This window comes from Platichthys flesus, chromosome 22 (assembly GCF_949316205.1).
Source record: "Platichthys flesus chromosome 22, fPlaFle2.1, whole genome shotgun sequence".
NCBI classification, from domain to species: Eukaryota; Metazoa; Chordata; class Actinopteri; order Pleuronectiformes; family Pleuronectidae; genus Platichthys; species Platichthys flesus.
In genome coordinates this window covers 8685646-8705237 of record NC_084966.1, presented here as the reverse complement: position 1 = coordinate 8705237, position 19592 = coordinate 8685646, and the positions used below count along the sequence as shown (strand labels likewise).

Below are 19592 nucleotides of genomic sequence, written 5' to 3'. Positions count from 1 at the left end.
ATGGGCGGCGGCGAATGTGAGGTTTGGCTGCGGCTGAGCTGGGCTGACCTTGCCGGGGTTTATCCGAAACCATTCCCTTGCCATCATCCCCTTTGATAATTAACATTTCATCCGGAAGCTGCGGGAGGAACACTCTGGACAGAGAGCACAATTAACGGCTATTACGTCACATTGTCAGGGTGCTTTGCCTCTCACCATAGGGTGATAAGGGACCTCTACTTGTTTCCTTGCTCTGTTAAAGTTATAAATGAATTGAAATGGGTTATTTGCTGCTTTTACTTTATTTTTAATGATGCCAACCAGGTTTCCCCGAGGGAGAATTGAGAAAACCGAGGCTGCTCCATTTACAACTACTGAGTGCGGACTCAATGGATGTTTGAGCTTTTATGGCTAAATTATACCGTCAGACATTTGTTCTCGCACTGTCAACATTAAAAGTGCATCTGTCGGTATGCATTGAGTACCTGTATTGTGTTTAACGAAGATGCAAATTCAGGATGCACTGAATCAAGCGTTTTCTTTGCCAATATCGATTGAGTCGAGGGTATCTTGTTAATATTGATTCCTGGTCATATGCTGTTTATAAAGATAGACAATGTGCAGTCACTTCCTCCCCCTATCCAGAAATGAAGCCACAATATATTGATGACCAGAATGATGCCAGTACTGAAGTTTACTTAGTGTTTTTTTGATTCTGTCAAGTTTATTAAAAAGAACGTAATTCAGCAAGTTATTATAAAGCTCTACATGTGAGTGATACTATAAAGACTATAATCAGAGTATTTCACCACACACGCCTTGTGGAGAGCATCAAAATAATCTATTTATCTATATGTATATGATTATGTTTTTTCTCTATCTTTTTTCTCTGGGGGGGGCGGGGGGGGGGGGGGTTATATGTAATATATGGAGCTCACAAAGATCACTTATGTAAATTGGGGCCAAGGAGTGCTGTGTAAGTACAAAAGTGGACACTGGTCTAATCTGGGCAAAATCTGGATGAAATTCAAAACCACTGTATTTACAGTCGGACACATTCATTTCCATTGGCTGGATTACAAATTCAATTACAGTCTGTTTTAGGGTCCCTGTGCTACACGTGAATACGAATTGGCTCTTCAGTGAAGAAGGTTGAGGTTTATATAATCTTGCACGTCATCAGTAGATCTAAAGCAATTGGCTTTAACCTAATGCAAACGAAGATAAATCATGTGCATGGACTACAAGCAAGATTGATGCATCATCAACTTCACAGGCTCCCTCGCCCACTGAGGTCCCAGCTCTCTCACCTACATATTCACTACAACTGATCAGGTAGAGAGATGGGGAGAAAAGAGCAGCTAATGCCAGTGTACTGTTACTTCTCCTCCATAAGTAATAATAAATTATGAAATTGCTGTATACATTCTATACCGAATGTAGCTCTGATATTCCAAACGATTATGAAGAATACAACAAAAACCTGCGTGTTTGTTTGTTTTTGCAGCATTAGGGACATTTCTCCATTAGTGAGTGATGTAATGACTCACATGGCACTCTGGCCTGTGAACATGTTGTGCTCAGAGCTCCCAGCGCTTGGCACTCCGCCGGGCCGCTGTCTGTCCGCGGAGCTCCGACGCCTCTTCCCTCCGTCATCTGTGTCACTTTTAAACTTTGAACGGTGTGCCATCCCATGCAGTGGCATTTAGATAACACTGGTGGTATTTTCCGGACTTGGTCAAAGAAAACAAATCTTTTTAAATTTCATCTCGGATATTTGGCCCAGATTAAGTCAGTGCAGCTGCTTTAAATGGAACTGCACAGACGGGGATTTAAACCTGAAGCAAACACATTTCTATTGTCAAGTGAAAATCGCTTGTGTCTCCAAAATGCCAACATCTATTTGATCGGTTAGATGACCACATTAATTTGGACTTGTGCAGGTTAGAGGAGTATTTCTTGATCTTTTTGGAATTCACCAAACTGGCTAACAGCCATTGCACCAAAACTAAAATTGTGGTTTTGGCTAATCCCCTCCAATCACGCATTTGAAGCTGGATCACAGAATAAACATTAGAGGAAGAATGGTCACAGTCAAAGCAGTATAGATCATTTTAATGTAGATACAATGGAATGTGCATTGGAAAACCTTAGATATGCTGATGATATAACTTCATTGAAATTATACTTTAACCTTAAGGTCACACGGTGCAACTTCAATGGAAGTTCCACCTAAGGTGTATGGTCTAAAGTTGTAGTCAGGTGGTCAAGATGGATGGTGGGCATAGATAATTCAGGACTCTTGGAACTAGATTGTCATCCTGAGTCATGGATAAGTGTAGAGCTTACGTCAAGCAGGAGCTGTGAGTAGAGAGAGGGTGTGTGTGTATTGTTTTTCTATAATATATTTATAATTGTGTACAACAATCAGAAGAATAATAATAACTTGGCAGAGACCATAAGTCATATATTATGTTAACAGTCTGACCACTGCGATAATAGTCTTAATATTACAACAATAATTGTAGAAAATAATATTCATAGTATTATAAGATAATTTTGGAGGGGAAAAATAATTATTGACATTAAGGTTTAAATTAAGTCGGGTCCCACACTTGGTGAGAAAAAAGTACAACCATTTTGATGGTTTCAAATACGTATTACATGGCAATTATTTTGGTGACTTGCCGCATCATGAATACAATTTATAATTATAAGAATAGGGAAATAGTGAATCAAGCAAACCTCACAAAAGAAAGCTTTCAGTTTCTCCATCACTCCAGCAAGAGTTCAAAATCAATCAGCAGCCACTCCTGCCACGGTTCAGTCCAAACCTTGTGTGTCCACCGTGTGCTTTTCATGACTGACCTACATTAAGCCCCCAGCCCCTGTCAGGGCAGCATTAATACAAATAGCGGAGGGATGGGATTATTGCCCCCCCCCCCCCCCCTCCCTCTCTGGAGCAGAGGGAGTAATGCTGATGATGAAGCGCTTCCTCTGGGCACAGAGAGAGATCACAGTGTCACTAACAGCACAGGAAAAACCTTATCTGGAAACAATAATAAGATTTACTTTGAGATATTGTCCGGAAAATATTAAAGCTGTTATATCCTGTGTGTCTTGTGTGTTTGAAATCTAGTTTTTTTGGTTGGGACATACACGTTACAGGCAAGTCATTGATTTAGCTGGATGGATACACTACACAAATCTGCATAGGGCACTAGAATCCATCGGGAAGCTGTGATAAAGTCACATGATTTATTTCCATTGAACTCCTGACGTATAGGTCAGGAGGCAGGAGGAGAGAGAGACATGTATATGTTACGTGTATTAAAGAGAGTGACTTTTATATGGCATGCATGTAAAAAAGAGTGACATGTATATTGTATGTATTTAAAAGGGAGTGACATGTATGTGCTACTCATATCGTTGTGACCTTCCTATATCATAAGGGAAACGGCTCTGTCAGCAGTTTATAGGACACGGTCCTGGCTCAACTTCACGGAATACTTTTGCTCAGAAAATACATGTCAGTGTACCAGGATGTATTTGATGTTGTACTGTTAGGAACATAAAGTACAGTCTTCTGTGATTCCGGAGGTAGCTAGATGACAACATTACGCATCAAGGATACTCTTCTGGTAGTAGATTGACGAAATGTAACTATTGGTCGGATGCATCTGGGAAGTTAACCTGAAAGTATTTCTTTGTTTTAATGATCACTAGACCTGCTTGCCTGTTTTGCACAAGCTGTAAGACACATGTTATGGGCTTCCTCAGCAGATGGTGTCTCCTCAGTTGACCTTGAGATGTTTTGTTTTTTTGAACTATCTAAAAAGTTGCAGTTGCAGCATGCCACAGGGAAGGTTCACATGTTCATGGATAAGAATGACTTCAGAGTGCAGCTAATTAAATGCAAAATCCATACAGTTATTTAAACCTCAGTGGAACAACATTCGTGCCTTTTCAAAAAGTTAAATATGGTGTTGTGTGACCTTGAAAGAACTGCTTAAATCTGTCCTCTATATTTTTCAGCTTTATGTTTGCCTGTGGGTTGAGGCTTTCGAGGCACAAGTAGTTTCAAGTAATAAAGATGTTCCTCCTTTCTGTGAAATCCTTCAGAGAATATAGGTGCTTTCAAGTGTTTTATATATATTTCAAGTATTATATTCAACAAGCATGGGTGGCTTTAAGTAGGATTATGGAACAATTTATTTGAATTTCATTTTATTCCAATTCCATTATACATGTACAGCACCAAATCACGACATTCATGATAATGAATGGATACAATTATTAAAACCTCCAGTAAGCACAGGTCTGTAGATTTGAAGCACTTCCGATGTTTCACTGTGAATCAAGACACCCTGTGGAATATAGTTGCAGATATTGTATGCCACACTATACCTGCACATCAAGGCATACATTGAATAAAATAATGACATGAAATACTGGCAATATATTGATTTGTAGCATGTACCGTTAGGAGCATGGCAACTGAAGTATGACTGACCTCTGACGGGTAAGTGGACAAAGTCAAAGTCACATCCGACAGAGTTCAGATGTTTTTAATGAGGCCTGATTGCGCTTATGTTCGCTCCACACACTGACATGTCAAGGTAGGATTAGCTAAACAGCCTGGCATGATGTATTGAGGTTAGAGGAACAGATTGACAGGATGTTCAGGAAGTACGCTGCAGAGTCACAGGAAGAGTGCATCTCCAAATGTTTGTCATTCAGTAGATAAGCTTGAAACAGTGGCATGCTCGGAAAAATATTATAATAACACAATAGTTACAAGTGTGTCAACATCGGACTTGCGGCAGGATGATTAGCTATATGAATTATAATCACCGCGTTTCAAAATCTCTTTTCTTAAAATCCAACTTTTGACGCAAAGTGACAATCCTGAACAGGTTTATTTTATCACATTTATATTTCTTTTTATACTTAATTTTTTTGGTTCTCTTTATAGGCCTCTTTGGTTTCAGATGAGTCTGTTCTTTGGACGTCCACGGTGTGTCTCCAGGCGACAGGCTTAGTTTTGTATGCACTCTATTTTCGGAAACATGGCGCTTTGAAATGAAGCTTTGACTAATCTTCACACGTCCCGGGGAGCACCTGGTAGGCATGCTTCTCTCCCCGGCTCCTTTGTGGTTTCGGTTTGAGAGGAGATGGGAAAACATGGGGGAGCAGAAGAGAAATGAGTGAGCGTGAGGGGGGGAGGAGGTGGAGTTGGGAGATGAGAGTGCCAGGGCCTGTTGGTCATTCTACAGGGTGTGTGAGGCTGCCAGAGGCCTTGTAATCCCCCCCCTCACACCCCTGCCCTCCATCCCCTCTCTATCATCTCCTCCACCTCACCATGACAAACCGGATCTGCTCTTTATCAAACAACCTCAGGCTACCTCTCCCCTTTTTCCTCCTTTCTTACCCAGCGGTCCTCATCCCATTTGTCATTTACACTGCCTCGGTCTTGGTCAGCTCACGGGGACAGACTGTCGCTGCCGGGCTTGGCCGCCGAGCTCTCAGGCCTGGCAAGGAGGAGCCACCAGTTCCCCCAGTGGCATCATTTAGAAAGCCACTTAATGGGTTTAGGCGGATTTGCTAATTTGTCAACAAGTTTTGGATTTGGAATTCACCTCCAGGCTGGTTGGCCTGGCACTTGACTTGAAGGGATCACCACTGGCCGACAATTTCTGGAGCCATGGGTGAAATCAAATTAAAACGGTGCATGTTGGTGCTTAAGGCTGCAGAGCTTCATGCTGAATGGCTTACAAACAAGCTGATGTACTGACTAATTATCAGTATTGTCCTGAGTCTCAATGGAGACAGATTCAGGGCCGTATTTGAGCGGCGCGAAGGAGATAGGAGATGCAATAAATTAACCTTTTCTCTTATTGTTGTTTGAGGATGATCAAATCTGTCCTCACATTTCTAATACATAATTAGCATTCTCTTCTCTGCTAAGGTAGTCTTATTCTCACATTGTACATGCATGTCAAAGAAATTTCTCAGATGATTTACCACCTGTTGATTAGGTTTTCAACTGTTTGTAGCTCATTAACTATTTGGTTAAAAAATGGGGTTTATTCATAAAATAGGAGGAATTTCGAATCTTGGATTACATTTTTTTTTCTACTACTGTTTATATCTGTGTGTGTGTGTGTAAAAAGGGAATTACATACTCACTATAACAATCAACCGCTGTTGTCAATTCAGAAGGTAGATACAACGTTAACGTTCAAGAATAATTTCAGCATGTGCTAATTTCATATATTTGGCTCAGTCAATTATCTGTCATGTCTAAGGAAACAATATATATGACCTTGTATTTTTGATTTAATTGTCTCTGTATGTCTGTCAGTCTGTGAAACAGGAGAGGGAACCCAACGTTTATTTTTCTGGACAGAGACAAAACACACACTACACAGAACAGTCATTAAAACCAGTGAAATACAGCCACAACATATTATCTGTCGGTTTGTGAAAAGTCTTATAAAACACTGAATTAGGCCCTAAAAGTATTGCACTTTATTTAAATTACACACTAATGAGGAGACAGAGTTTCTGCAGGCACACCACCGGGAAGATCATCTCAGAATTGGGAAGTTAAGAACACAAAATGTTTAATTTCAAATAGATTAATCCATCCATCCAATTTACGCTGCTTTGTTGGCCCAGGTCACATTCCCATAATTAGTTATTAGCATTCTTGTAATATTCTGCTGACATGATAACAAATTTGCAACAGAATTAACGTGAGTTTGTTCATCTGGTGTCTGGAGGCTCGGTTATCCAACTGAATACTGAAGTAAAGTTTTTCACTTCAAACAACTGGCTACATAAAAGGCTGTCACCTAATGGAAAAAGCTCAGTGAAATGGCCGTTTAAAGTAGCTAAGCACAGCTCGAGTGTAATAATAGATCCATTATACCCTTGCAACCTATTAAAACATTTTTTTTTTTATAAATTGTTATAAAATAGTGAAGATCCAGACAGATAAATTTAGATGAGGGCGATGGTCCTCTATTTATTTCACTAATTCATCTCTTGAACGGTTATGATTAAGGAAAGGCAAGAGAATAGCTGGAGGATAATAGGGAAATGGTCTCTCCACTTTTCTCTCAGGTTTACATCAAATCAATCAGAAGCCTTTCTGAAGTCAAGTTGAGATCTCTTATTTCCTCTGTTTGTTTCCATCAATCCAGGTTTTCTGAGCACAGGCGACCAGGCAGCCAAGGGCAACTATGGCCTGCTGGATCAAATACAGGCCCTCAGGTGGATCAAAGAAAACATCCAGGCCTTCAAAGGAGACCCAAAGAGAGTGACCATCTTTGGCTCTGGCGCTGGAGCATCGTGCGTCAGCCTGCTCACCCTCTCCCACTACTCAGAAGGTACGTCAAGTCGCTTGCAGGCATGCGGAGGAACACAGATTTGCAAACAAGCAAAGAGAGCCTTTCATTATTTTTGCAGAGTATGATGGAATCTGCTTCCATGCTTTGATACTTTGCGGGTGTTACATCAGGAACACGTTTCAAAGTGAGCTCTGGGATGCTAGTGTTGTTTGATTCAAGGGAGGTGTGATGAGCAACATTTAAACTCGAGTGACACCGAGTATTTTTGTATCTCAAAATCCAGTTTAAAGCGATGGCAAAGGGAAGTCTAGTGTGATTCACATATTCAGCCTTTCAAAGTTTGAGCACAAACCTACATGGAAGCAGATTCAAATGCCTTCCTCTTAGGTTAAATTCATTTTTTTAAATGTAGATAGTACCAAATAATAGCATACATTATCTCAAGGCACTTAATAGTAACAATAATAGCTTTTTTTGCTGTTGGATCCTGCAGCTCTAGAGAGAGAAGTTTTATCAGCAATGCCTTATCGTGAACATAGTCAGGGTCATACATTTTATAGATATAGGCGAATCTCTGACCTTTGAATTTGAATCTAAATTATTAGTTCCAACATTAGGAAGGCATTACTACTGAGACAAAACAAATATATTCCCTCAAATTTACCCCCCCCCCCCCCTTTAATATAAATGACCTCACATCTTTGGCATTAGCACCACCTTCAGGAACTGTCAGTTCAGTTTGTAAAATCTGATCTCAAGAAATTCACTTAAATAAGAGCTATTTTGTGTGGTGCAAGACACTTTCCTTTAGATATCTATACATTCTGATTAGGTAACCACTTACGGCATGTTATTATTAGTTTGAAGTTACAAAGTGATGTTTAAAAAATAACTCTCCAGGGTTATAAGATATATATATATATATATATATAAAAATATGATATGATATGATAATAGAAGAGCTGCTCTGATTATCATGGGGTAAAGTTACCAATAAAGCATCTCAGATTCTCTAAAAATATACATTTATTTTATTTGGTTAAAATAAAACACTGTGGTAAAAGAAAGGAGGGCAGAAGCACAAAAAGACGAAAGAATGTGAACAGGGATCTGCATTATCATAGTGCATTTTTATTTATATGTATTATTAATGGAGGATATAAATAGGCGAGGCAAGACTAATATTCACTAATGAATAGTTCTGTGCAACATCAAATTTATACAACAGGTGAAGAAAATCGCCTGACCCGTCTGTCGGAAAAAGAGGGGCATTTGGAGGATTCAATTTCAAAAAATGCTTCTGCAGTTCCCAGTCCATTTTTCTCACCCAGTGGGACGAAGACAATCTTTGAGAAAAATGCACCTTCCCACAAAATCAACCTTATTATATTGCTGCTTGAAGTTCCTTGGGTTTACCTTAGAGGCAAACAACTGGGCGGGAGATTTCCCATTTTCCTCTCGGCCTTGTGTTGCGGTTACTTGAACGGTTTCATCTTTCCTCGTCTTGTACCAGAGGGAATAGGAATGGCTTACTATACATTAATATAATGTTCTGATGGGCAGCCGTAATGACCGAGAGTCAACAGCGCTGTGCATTGCCAAGTATCTTTGGCCATGTATAATACATCACTATGAAGGTTACTGCTCCCTTAAGCATTTTCTCCTGTAACCTGGAGCTCTGTTGGGAAGCTGCTGGGGAGATACCATCAAGGCACTCGGCTTTAAACAAACTAAGGTCATAAAAGGTTCTCAGTCGCTCGGTGCGTACAGATTTGTAGTTGACATCTGACTTGAGGTTTAACTGATACTCGACTAGACTAGCAGCGGCAGCAGTGAAACCTTGTATGCAGCTTACAAAAGCCTTGTGGGAAATGTCGTCATTATGCTCCAAACATACTTTTCAAGTCGGCCTGATTGAGTCACAACGTGTTTGCATGAGTATAAATAGCAATCTCCGAAACAAAAAAGAACATACATAACTCCTGTGTATCTCGTGTACTGTAGCCTACTTGCTTATTGGCAGTCCATGAAGCTCGCGCTACCTATTCAGGGATGGGGAAAGTGCCTGAGGAGCTGTTGCTAAACAAATGGAAAATGCATTTGGTTCATTAAGGACACACATATGAAACGTCTGTATTCTGAGTCATCCTTTCATTTGCGAGAGAGAGAGAGAGAGAGAGAGAGAGAGAGAGAGAGAGAGAGAGAGAGAGAGAGAGAGAGAGAGAGAGAGAGAGAGAGAGAGAGAGAGAGAGAGAGAGAGAGAGAGAGAGAGAGAGAGAGAGAGAGAGAGAGAGAGAGAGAGAGAGAGAGAGAGACCAAATAATGTTGGTATATGTACGTCTCCGCAACCTTTCCACTTAAGCTGGAAAATCAGTACCCTCATGGTACAATGACAATCGCACATGGTTGTGCGATTGTCATTTTCATTCACTGCTTGCCAACTTGTCTTTATACATCCAACCTGAATTCCATGTCAAACTATGTTTGCGCAAAGCAGTGTTGTTACTTTTCTGTCACAAGCAGATACACACACATGTCAACATGTCAGCTGCCGCACATGAAATCGTTTCTAAGACCTAAAAATTGCCTTTTGTTAAAAACACTGCCATCAAGTTTGTGTGAAGTTCGGTCTGTTTTTTTATCTCTTCACAGCCATGTGTTTCGAAAAATGCCATGCTTTTACCCAATGCAATGTTTTCTGCTTTTTACCTCACATGAAGCATTGAATCTTTGCTGCCAGCATTGTGTGTATGAGCCTTCCACTAATACCCGCTCCACTCTCAGATCTCTTCCAGAAAGCCATCATCCAGAGTGGCACGGCACTGTCCAGCTGGGCGGTCAACTACCAGCCTGCCAAGTACACACGCGCCCTGGCTGAGAAGGTGGGCTGCAACATGCTGGACACCATAGACCTGGTGGAGTGTTTGCAGAACAAGAACTACAAGGAGCTGATTGAGCAGTACATCACACCCGCAAAGTACCACATTGCCTTCGGGCCTGTGATTGATGGAGATGTGATCCCGGATGACCCCCAGATCCTGATGGAGCAAGGGGAGTTCCTGAACTATGACATAATGCTGGGGGTAAATCAAGGGGAGGGGTTTAAGTTTGTAGATGGCATTGTGGACAGTGAGGACGGCGTGTCAGCCAACGATTTTGACTTTGCCGTGTCAGACTTTGTGGACCATCTCTATGGATACCCGGAGGGAAAGGACACCCTGCGTGAGACGATCAAATTCATGTACACAGACTGGGCGGACAAGGAGAACCCAGAAACCCGACGCAAGACCCTGGTGGCTCTGTTCACCGACCACCAGTGGGTGGCGCCAGCAGTGGCCACGGCTGACCTCCATGCCCAGTACGGATCGCCCACCTATTTCTACGCTTTCTACCACCACTGCCAAAGCGACATGAAGCCCAGCTGGGCCGACTCCGCCCACGGTGATGAAGTGCCATACGTGTTTGGAATTCCTATGATCGGTCCCACTGATCTCTTCAACTGCAACTTCTCCAAGAACGACGTGATGCTGAGCGCTGTTGTCATGACCTACTGGACTAACTTCGCTAAAACAGGGTGAGCACTCATTTCCTTTGTCCTTTTCACACTGAATCAATACAGTATACAATACATACAGCTTTACAACTTTAGATTAGCCATTAACAATACAAATCCACTGTTAATATAATAACCTCAGAACTCAGTCGCTCAACTTATTCATGGGAATCCCAATCCTTGTTCCCTTTCAATGCAACCAACAGTGATTGCAGAAGACCAGAAATAAATACCCCAATAAACAAACAGGATAAAACAAGAAACAATTATAATTATAATTAATTTTCAAGGGAAAGAGGGCAAAGAAACCATTTAAATCAAAGCACATTAAATTAGCATGAAAATGAAAATCCTTGTTGAACTTTCCATGTTCCTGGCTATGTGTCCTGATGGGGGGGGGGGAGAGAGAGAGAGAGCACTGTTCAGTATGATGCTGTGGAGATTCTGGATTTGATGAGAGGAGCTGTAAAAGTAATTCTTGATCAGCTTCATAGTTTGTAGGCTGCTCTCTGTTTCACGGTGATTGGCTGATTTATAGACATTTTGGAAGGACACTATATTTCCTCGCTGCTCTTATTCCAGTTTGTTTCCAATAAAGCAGCAACTGACGGCAAATGAATCACTGAAAGTGTTGCCATCTTTCAACTCTCCCCCACTCTTTGCCAAGTCTCTCGTAGCGAATCGTGCCATATTGATGTCTAGAAACGTTTTCCTGATGGGGTACAAAGGAAATGGATAGTTGGGCACAGGCTGGATGAGTGTGGTTTTGTGTGGTAGTATGAGTTTGTGCCACCGAAAGGCACAGAAACAAGGTTGTAAAGACTGATATATTGATGTTAAACTGATGTGTTTGATCAATATAATTTAAGCATATGAGTCTGAAGAAGGACTCACTATCGACTTCAATTGTGTTTGATTCAACTGCTACACAATTTACCCCTGAATCTCCAAAAGTGTTTTGTGGACTCAAACACTTCAAACACTGACTGTTTAAGTGCAAGGGCCTGGTACACTGTCTGCGGACAACTCTAACTGTGACACCTGGGTGGATTTCTCACTAGCAATCCCTATCGAGATCTACTCATCCGTAACCCAACGTTCAAATCGTGTAACCCAACCTTAATATTCACAAGATATCAAATGTTTCTTATGCAAGAATAAAATATACACACAAGACCTAGTTTCGTCAGATTTGCGAAAGCAGTCATGCTCAGTTTGAAAGCTCGCCTGCGCTAAATATGTTACTAAGTGCCAACATGTCAATACATCAGAAGCTCCTTTCAAATTCAGCTGCTTAAAGGATGGTAGCCTGTCAGCGGAAACTACCACTTGCACTATGAGAGAGGGAATAGCTCTCTGCTGTGCCCAAAAAAATATATAATTTTCTGATCAAAGCTCCTAGAGAAAATTGGAGCTATATTATATATGATAATATACCGTCTTCCTACTAAATGCTCATGACTATTTCCGTGGATAGAATCACGAATGTTGGCGCAAATTGGCATTATCGTCTAATTATATTTTAGGTGGGAAAGTTGCTGGCTCCACCCATAACATTGTGATATATCTCTGCATATATAGTAGCTGCATGGGGAGGGGGGGGTTGGTGGGAGGCAAACAATGAAAACTGAGAAGAGGTAGGAATAATTGTTTCTTTACATATTGTATTAACACTTTTCCATATGTGCCTTGTGTTGACCATACAAATAAAGTGAGAGACAAAAACCCCTAACATTATTTGCTGTATTTGAAATCAAGATATTTAATAAATTATCAAATAATACAACAGAATAAAGTAAAAAAAAATAAGGGATTTGTGATTCAGGAATATATGGAACACTGAATGATGGAATTAATTTTATTACAACTATATGGAGTAGTAGAAAGGAGAAAATTGTTGTTCATTTAAAGGTTAAAATATTATTAATTATCAGCCTACACATTTAAATATACACATATCCAATATACATTTATAACTTATCTGGTGTCAGACGGTACATAACACATTATACATATCGAAAAAAGCATCTGCTCCACCACTCTGGTGACAGGTATTGTGATATTTCTGTTTTCATACAGCTATCAGATCGTGGAGCACAGAAATAGAACCGATAGCAGGAGTTACCGTTTTTAATCAACAGATTGGAGGCATGATAGGAACATATGCAAGCAAGGCATGTAGTATTCAGTTCAATTAGCATTTAAGGCCTCAAGCATTTCTCTCTTTCATTTATTTTCCTTTTTCCAAGCAAATAAGCTGCAAAGGGGCAGCATATTGGTCCAGCATATGCTAAAACTGAGATAACAGGAGTTAAGTGAAACCCCTCCACATTTCAGCAGTGTAGTGTGTACAATTCCATATGCAGCCACCAGTTGGAGGACTGACGATGCTTTGTGGCTGAGTCCAACTGGTAAGAGGCACATTGAAGTGGTTGGAGGGCCCCAGAACATACTGGAGAGACTAGAATAGAATGTTTCTCTTCTGGTCTCGGAATGCCTTGCGATAAGGGACTGGAAAGCTGAGGAGAAAACTCTCACATTCGGCCAAACTCTAGATAAATGTTGTTGTCTAGACTGACATGTATGGAGTCAGTTCAGTGGCTCTGACTGAATCGCTCCCCGCCTGGAAACACTAAGCTCACTTGGGTAGGCCTCTGGAGGGAAAGGAAGACTCGAGGTTTACGGACGGATGCGTTGGTGGATGCGGGGCTGAAGGAATGCTATATGAACAGTAACAGCAGTGGTAGCAAGTTTCAGCATAGCTTAAAGCAAGGCTGCTAAAGATTAAGCAGAGCACTGACAGTATGCCACAATGACCGAAAAGGGTGAATGCCATGTGCCGTAAGAAGATGTAGTCATCTCATATAGTCTCACTTTAACATTTTTCAGGGTCAGCTATGATTTAAGCCGTTTCAGACATGACCTACAGATATGGCCGGACAATTGACAATTATACTATAATTATACTCTGAAAGACAGAAAACAGTCCAGCATTAGACTGTTTAAAGAAACACTAAACTTACATTCGCAAAAGCTTCTATTTACTTTATACTTGTTGAAAGTTCATTTAATGACTCTGAAACTGTTAAAGCTATTTTATCTACTCATTCCTGAGTTTGACCCACTGTGTTGCCCTTGAAAACATGCCTGATAGCAATAATGTTATGAAACCTCCTCTCTGCAATAACCATAAATGTGGGCTTGTGATTGGGTCTTAATGGGCTGGTTATAATAGACAGCTGACACATGTAGTTACAAAATTTTATACAATATATATAGTAGGGGGTCCCTGCTCCATCTCTCCATCAGTTTGGGGGTCCTTACCTAAAAAACATTGAAGATCCCTGCTCTAATCCATATATATATAAGCAGTATACTACACCGTTACTTGGAAAAGTGCCCATGTCTACACTAATCTATCCAAAACCCCCACTCATTGTTTGCCTCCCATTCACTTAACCATTCATCAGTGTTTCTGTGTGGCCCTCCAAATGCAATGCATGACTCAAGAGGAGTCCTCCCTGTTGAGTATTTAAATATACAATCCCCCATTCACACAACCCTAACACATGCATTTACAGACACACAAACACCCCAGTGTGTCATCTCCAAAGTTGTTGTCTAGCCTTTTCTTCCCCTCACCCCATCGAACATCCATTGGTTTGTAGCATACTCTGAAAATGTTGTTCGCTTTCTGCATTCACATTCTTTATTCAGCTCAAAAATCCATTAGATTTAATGTGAGGGAGAAGAAAAATTGAAGAAGGCCATGACTTTATTGAGTAATGACTCATCTGTAAATGTTACAAATTACTGCTAAGTGAATCTAATAGACAGTTATACTGCTGACTTGTATCATCGGGCTGCTTTAACATCTTCTGAAGGATGTTCTAGTTTTACAATAAATGCCTGTTAATAAAAAGGTCATTATGTTTTAAATGGTAATGAAGGAACATGTTATATTTAGTATCCTCTTTATTATTTTGAGATGTCATGTATTCATTATCCAGCTTTCTGTCCAAAACTGTATAATACAGGTATATAGAAGTATTTGGAACTTGTATTTCATCTCTTCTCTCTTGTGTTTTCCTCTTTCAGGGATCCAAACCAACCAGTTCCCCAGGATACAAAGTTCATCCATACAAAGCCCAACCGGTTTGAGGAAGTAGCCTGGACCAAGTACAACCCCAAAGACCAGCTCTACCTCCACATCGGCCTCAAACCTAGAGTCCGAGACCACTACCGAGCTACCAAGGTTGCATTCTGGTTGGAACTAGTACCGCATCTCCACAACATCAATGAATTCTTTCAGTATGTATCCACCACCACCAAGATACCCCCACAGGACACCACCCCCTACCCTTACACCAAACGGTTCCCCAACAAAATCAACTGGCCATCCACCACCCGTCACCCGGGGGTGCCGCCCGCAAACACAAAGCAAACCACCGACCAGCGCAAGAGCGGTGACCTGACCGACGAGTCCACTGTGGTGATCGAGACCAAGAGGGACTACTCCACGGAACTCAGTGTCACCATCGCAGTCGGAGCCTCGCTGCTCTTTCTGAACATCCTCGCCTTTGCCGCGCTGTACTACAAGAAGGACAAGCGGCGGCACGATTCCAACCGACGTGTTCCCACCCCGCAGCGCAACTCCGCACCCACCAGCACCCCGTCCACTGCCAATGACGTGGCCCACCTACAGAGCGAGGAGCTGATGTCGCTGCAGATGAAGCAGCAGCAGCTGGAGCTGGAGCACCACCACGAGTGCGAGTCCCTGCAGGTCCACGACGCGCTACGCCTCGCCTGCCCGCCCGACTACACCCTCACCCTGCGCAGGTCACCCGACGACATACCCTTGATGACACCGAGCACCATCACCATGATCCCAAACTCACTGGCTGGCATGCAGCCTCTGCACAACTTCAATACTTTTGGAGGCAGCCAGAACAGTACCAACTTACCCCACGGCCACTCCACCACACGGGTATAGCTCTGCTGGGACAGGAAGAGCGGTGGATTCCCTCTGGGCCGGCGACTTACCACACAAGGCAAATATTGTGTGAAGCACAGACTGCAAAGTCTCAGCAGATGCTTTTTGCTACCATGCCTTCTTGAAAAGTATAAATAGTATAAATTGATCATGAACTCATGAAAATATTCAATGTGAATGTTACTATAGTAATAACTCTATTTGGAGCTAAGTTTCATGGAAGGATATTGAGGAGTTTTACCAAAACAAAAGGCAACCAGGGGTTGACTGTTAATATTCTTATAATACAAGATGAACAGATTCCGAGTGACAGAGAAGAGACTTTTTGTGCCATATAAACACAATCAGAGGACAGTGGCAAAAGTTGTTGAAAAGCAACAGTTGAACATCCGGAACATCACGAAAATATGACCCGTCATGCATCACACACTTGACTTAGGCACACAATTCTACACCCCAGCCTGAAATGTATTTATGAAAACTTTGTTAAAAAAGAAAAAAAAGGAGGAAAAAAAGGTATATAGTTGTGTGTGGAAATTTATGGATTTAAAGAAAAAGAAAAAAAAATTATATTCGAAGAGCTTCTGTTGTTTTCATTTTGGCTGTTTCCTTATTTTTTTTGCAGCCTGCTGTTTCTGTTGAGGTGCTTGTAAATATATTCGGACATCCTTCATTCTTTTTTATTTCCAATAACAACCTGTGTTTTATTATTTTTCACACAATGACCAAAATGCGAACACAATCCCATCCTTAAAGAGTTGCACTTTCGGCGACTGCAGGTCATCACATACGGTGCTGTCTTGTGCGTTGCTCTGTGTTCACTCTCAAGACATTGCATGTCCAGGACGAGCTCTACTCTATATTCTCAGACACGTCTCCTGTCTGATGTGAGGACTGACTGGATCTCATCACCTGCTCTCATTCGGTTTTGCTTGCCGTACTTTTCGTTGTGGGCTTTTTCTGTCTTGCAATCTCGGCACTACCTGAGCTTACAGTGTGACCAGCAATGTATAATTTAGAAATAAAAAAAAGGCAGTGATTTTTTTTTTTTGTATCACTATTAGTTGGATATGTTTGTAAAGAAGTGTATGTTAGATATTTCAAATTGTCATATGCTAGCAATATGTAAAGTATTGTGCCAGGCTTGTGATATTTTGAGCAAAAGCAAGTGAATGTGTAAATAGTAATGATATTATTATAAAATTATAACAAAGTAACCATTAACTCTCTTTCTGTTTTGCATCCTAATATTAAAAAAATGGAAGTACATCCAGAAGGTTTTAAGCTACATTTGTAAATTCTATAAAAGATATATTCTTGACATATGATCCCTAAACCAGTCAAGATAACAAGGGTTTTAATATAGACTTTAAAAATCCTTGGTTTGTCTTAAATTTGTTTGCAGTTTTGCCTTAAGTGATGATAGAGATATTTCTGGCTGGACACCTGTATGAACTTTTTCTGCAACATTTTTAATAAAATATCACAGTATTTTCTAAAAACAGAATATACATAGAATTGGATTTGGTTGCATGATTTTTACAGTGTGCGGTGTGTTGGAATGATGGTGTGGGATGTCAGTTTAATAACACTAGAAATTGACTGAATGATTTTAATCTCACCTCTGTGAAATTCAACTTTCCTCACACATTACACCCTCCAGCAGTGCAGTGGGCATCCCCTTCTTTGGTAGGATTCAGTTACTATCCCCCTGTTTGGTTGCACAACAACCGGAAACCGGTAAATTATAATCTATGGAAAATAAGAGGCGCAGGAGTCTACATTGTAGTAAAAAAAAAAACTTGACAAGTTGAATGTTAGAAGGGACACGATGGGGGTTGCACCCCACCTCTTGTAAAATTAGGTTAAAAATGACGCAACGGTTAACTTGAGTTTCTTATGTAAAGATTTTCATCGGGTTTTAAACACAAAAACATGCTTGTAAATCCTAATAAATATCAGCTCGTTTGTTTGTTGTCACAGACCCACATTTTAAGCCCATAATGGGAGCTGCGCTGGGTTAAATGTGACTTGGTCAGACATGACTACTAATGTGGCGATAGAATTCACCAAGTGAGACATTATTATGCGTGTAGTCCATTTCCCTTCATTTTTTGTGTGGACCATGAGTTATATACATTAGAAATTATACTATACTGCGTAACTACAACTATATTGTGCAGGTTGACTGTTTGTATTACAGCTTTCCAATGCTAACTTCGAAAGAATGTAGATTGAACGATCCAGCTGCATGGTGCCCATTGAGTTTGACTTAATCAATTCCAGCAATCTAGCAGTTGAAACGTTTGAAACACACCGAAATGCATCTGCAAACAGTTTGGTCTCTGCCAGCTAAGCTGAATTCTCTGGCTGTTTCAGCCTTGTGTGAATTGTTGTTGTGCTCACTGAGGGAAAACAAGACACGCTTTTGAGCTGCATAGCAAAGAGTGCTGCTGCAAGGCCTTCCCCTGACACTTGCATCCAGTCGCTAAGCATGCTGTAGTCAGTGAAACTGTCTGTAAATCACCACCACCACCTACCTACCCCCCATTCAATCTATTGATCCCCTTTGCAACAAGCCAAGCAAATTAGCTTTTGACTTAAAACTAAAGTGACAGGGGGGGAAATTGAAATCTTTAATAGTTATCTCCAGCTACAGAGGCGCAGTGGATATCTCCATGCAATCCTCTGTGACATTTCAGAAGCTCCCTCATAAGTAAAGGCTGATGTCTTAAATTATTTTCACAAGAACGTGAGACACTTCCTTTCATTTGCAAGATAGTTTGATCCATTATACATAATCCACCCAATGAGCCTCGTAGATGATGTGAAAATATCCATTTCGTGGGTGCAAACAAAGCCGTGCAAATGTGCAGGCATCCTTTTAACTGGCATATAGTTTATGCTGTGGGAGTGTTCAATGCGAATGCTGGAGACTCAACTGAAAGTTAATTAAGCTAGCGACAGTGCTCCGTCGCTCAAACCAATCCTTGAACTGTCATTAAAGTGCCCCCCCCCCCTCCAGGCAGCCATTACCAAGGCATATCGATTGCCACGTTGACGAAGTGGAATGGGCACAGCATATGTTTGCGTTGCTATTGGAAAAACGGGATGGGCTGTTTCTAGGGGCTATGAAAAACATACAAACCCCATTGTAAGCAGCAGCAGCCCCCCCCCCCCCCCCCAAACAAATAAAATCCACAGTGTTTACCAAACATGTATTAAAATGCAGGTGAGTACCTCGGCAGCAAAGGCAGTTGATTGCGTTGCCCTCCCTTGGTAGCTGGATCCTCAGCAGTTGAATCTAAAATGTTCAAAGTCAATACGTACATACTATTAGTATGCGGTAGCAGTGATGCCCTCAACAAATCTGTATCAACATCTTTTTGCTTTTACAGAGTATTGTCCCAAACTCACCTCAAGTCTCCTCAATAGTTTTCTGGCCATTTGCAGCACGAAGGTCATGACCTGAGGACTATTTGAAATCACTTGTTGTCGGTGCAAAATGAGTGACTCAGAGGTGATGGCAGCAACGGATCAACCCATGGAACCCATGTCAGCTGTAATTCTACAACACCAGCTGCAACCTGCGCATCCACACTATGTCTAAAAATGGCTAATTAGTGAATCGAAATATTGTGTGTGTGTTGGTGTGTGTGTTTGCATGGAAAGCTGTTGGTGGTAACCGGAGGTTTTCAAAAAAGTTATCATT

The 19592-nt window shown here is 41.1% G+C and overlaps 1 protein-coding gene across 1 annotated transcript in view; it reads left to right on the top strand.

Moving 5' to 3' along the window:
• The window catches only part of nlgn4xa (neuroligin 4 X-linked a), an 83629-nt gene extending 65793 nt beyond the window's left edge, over nt 1-17836 (top strand). Inside the window, exons 4-6 of the mRNA XM_062381100.1 lie at nt 7188-7373; nt 10119-10908; nt 14986-17836. Of these exons, the coding sequence (XP_062237084.1) occupies nt 7188-7373; nt 10119-10908; nt 14986-15880 (1871 nt within the window). The 3' untranslated portion in view covers nt 15881-17836. The remainder of the gene's footprint in view (nt 1-7187; nt 7374-10118; nt 10909-14985) is intronic.
• Nucleotides 17837-19592: the final 1756 nt, after the last annotated feature.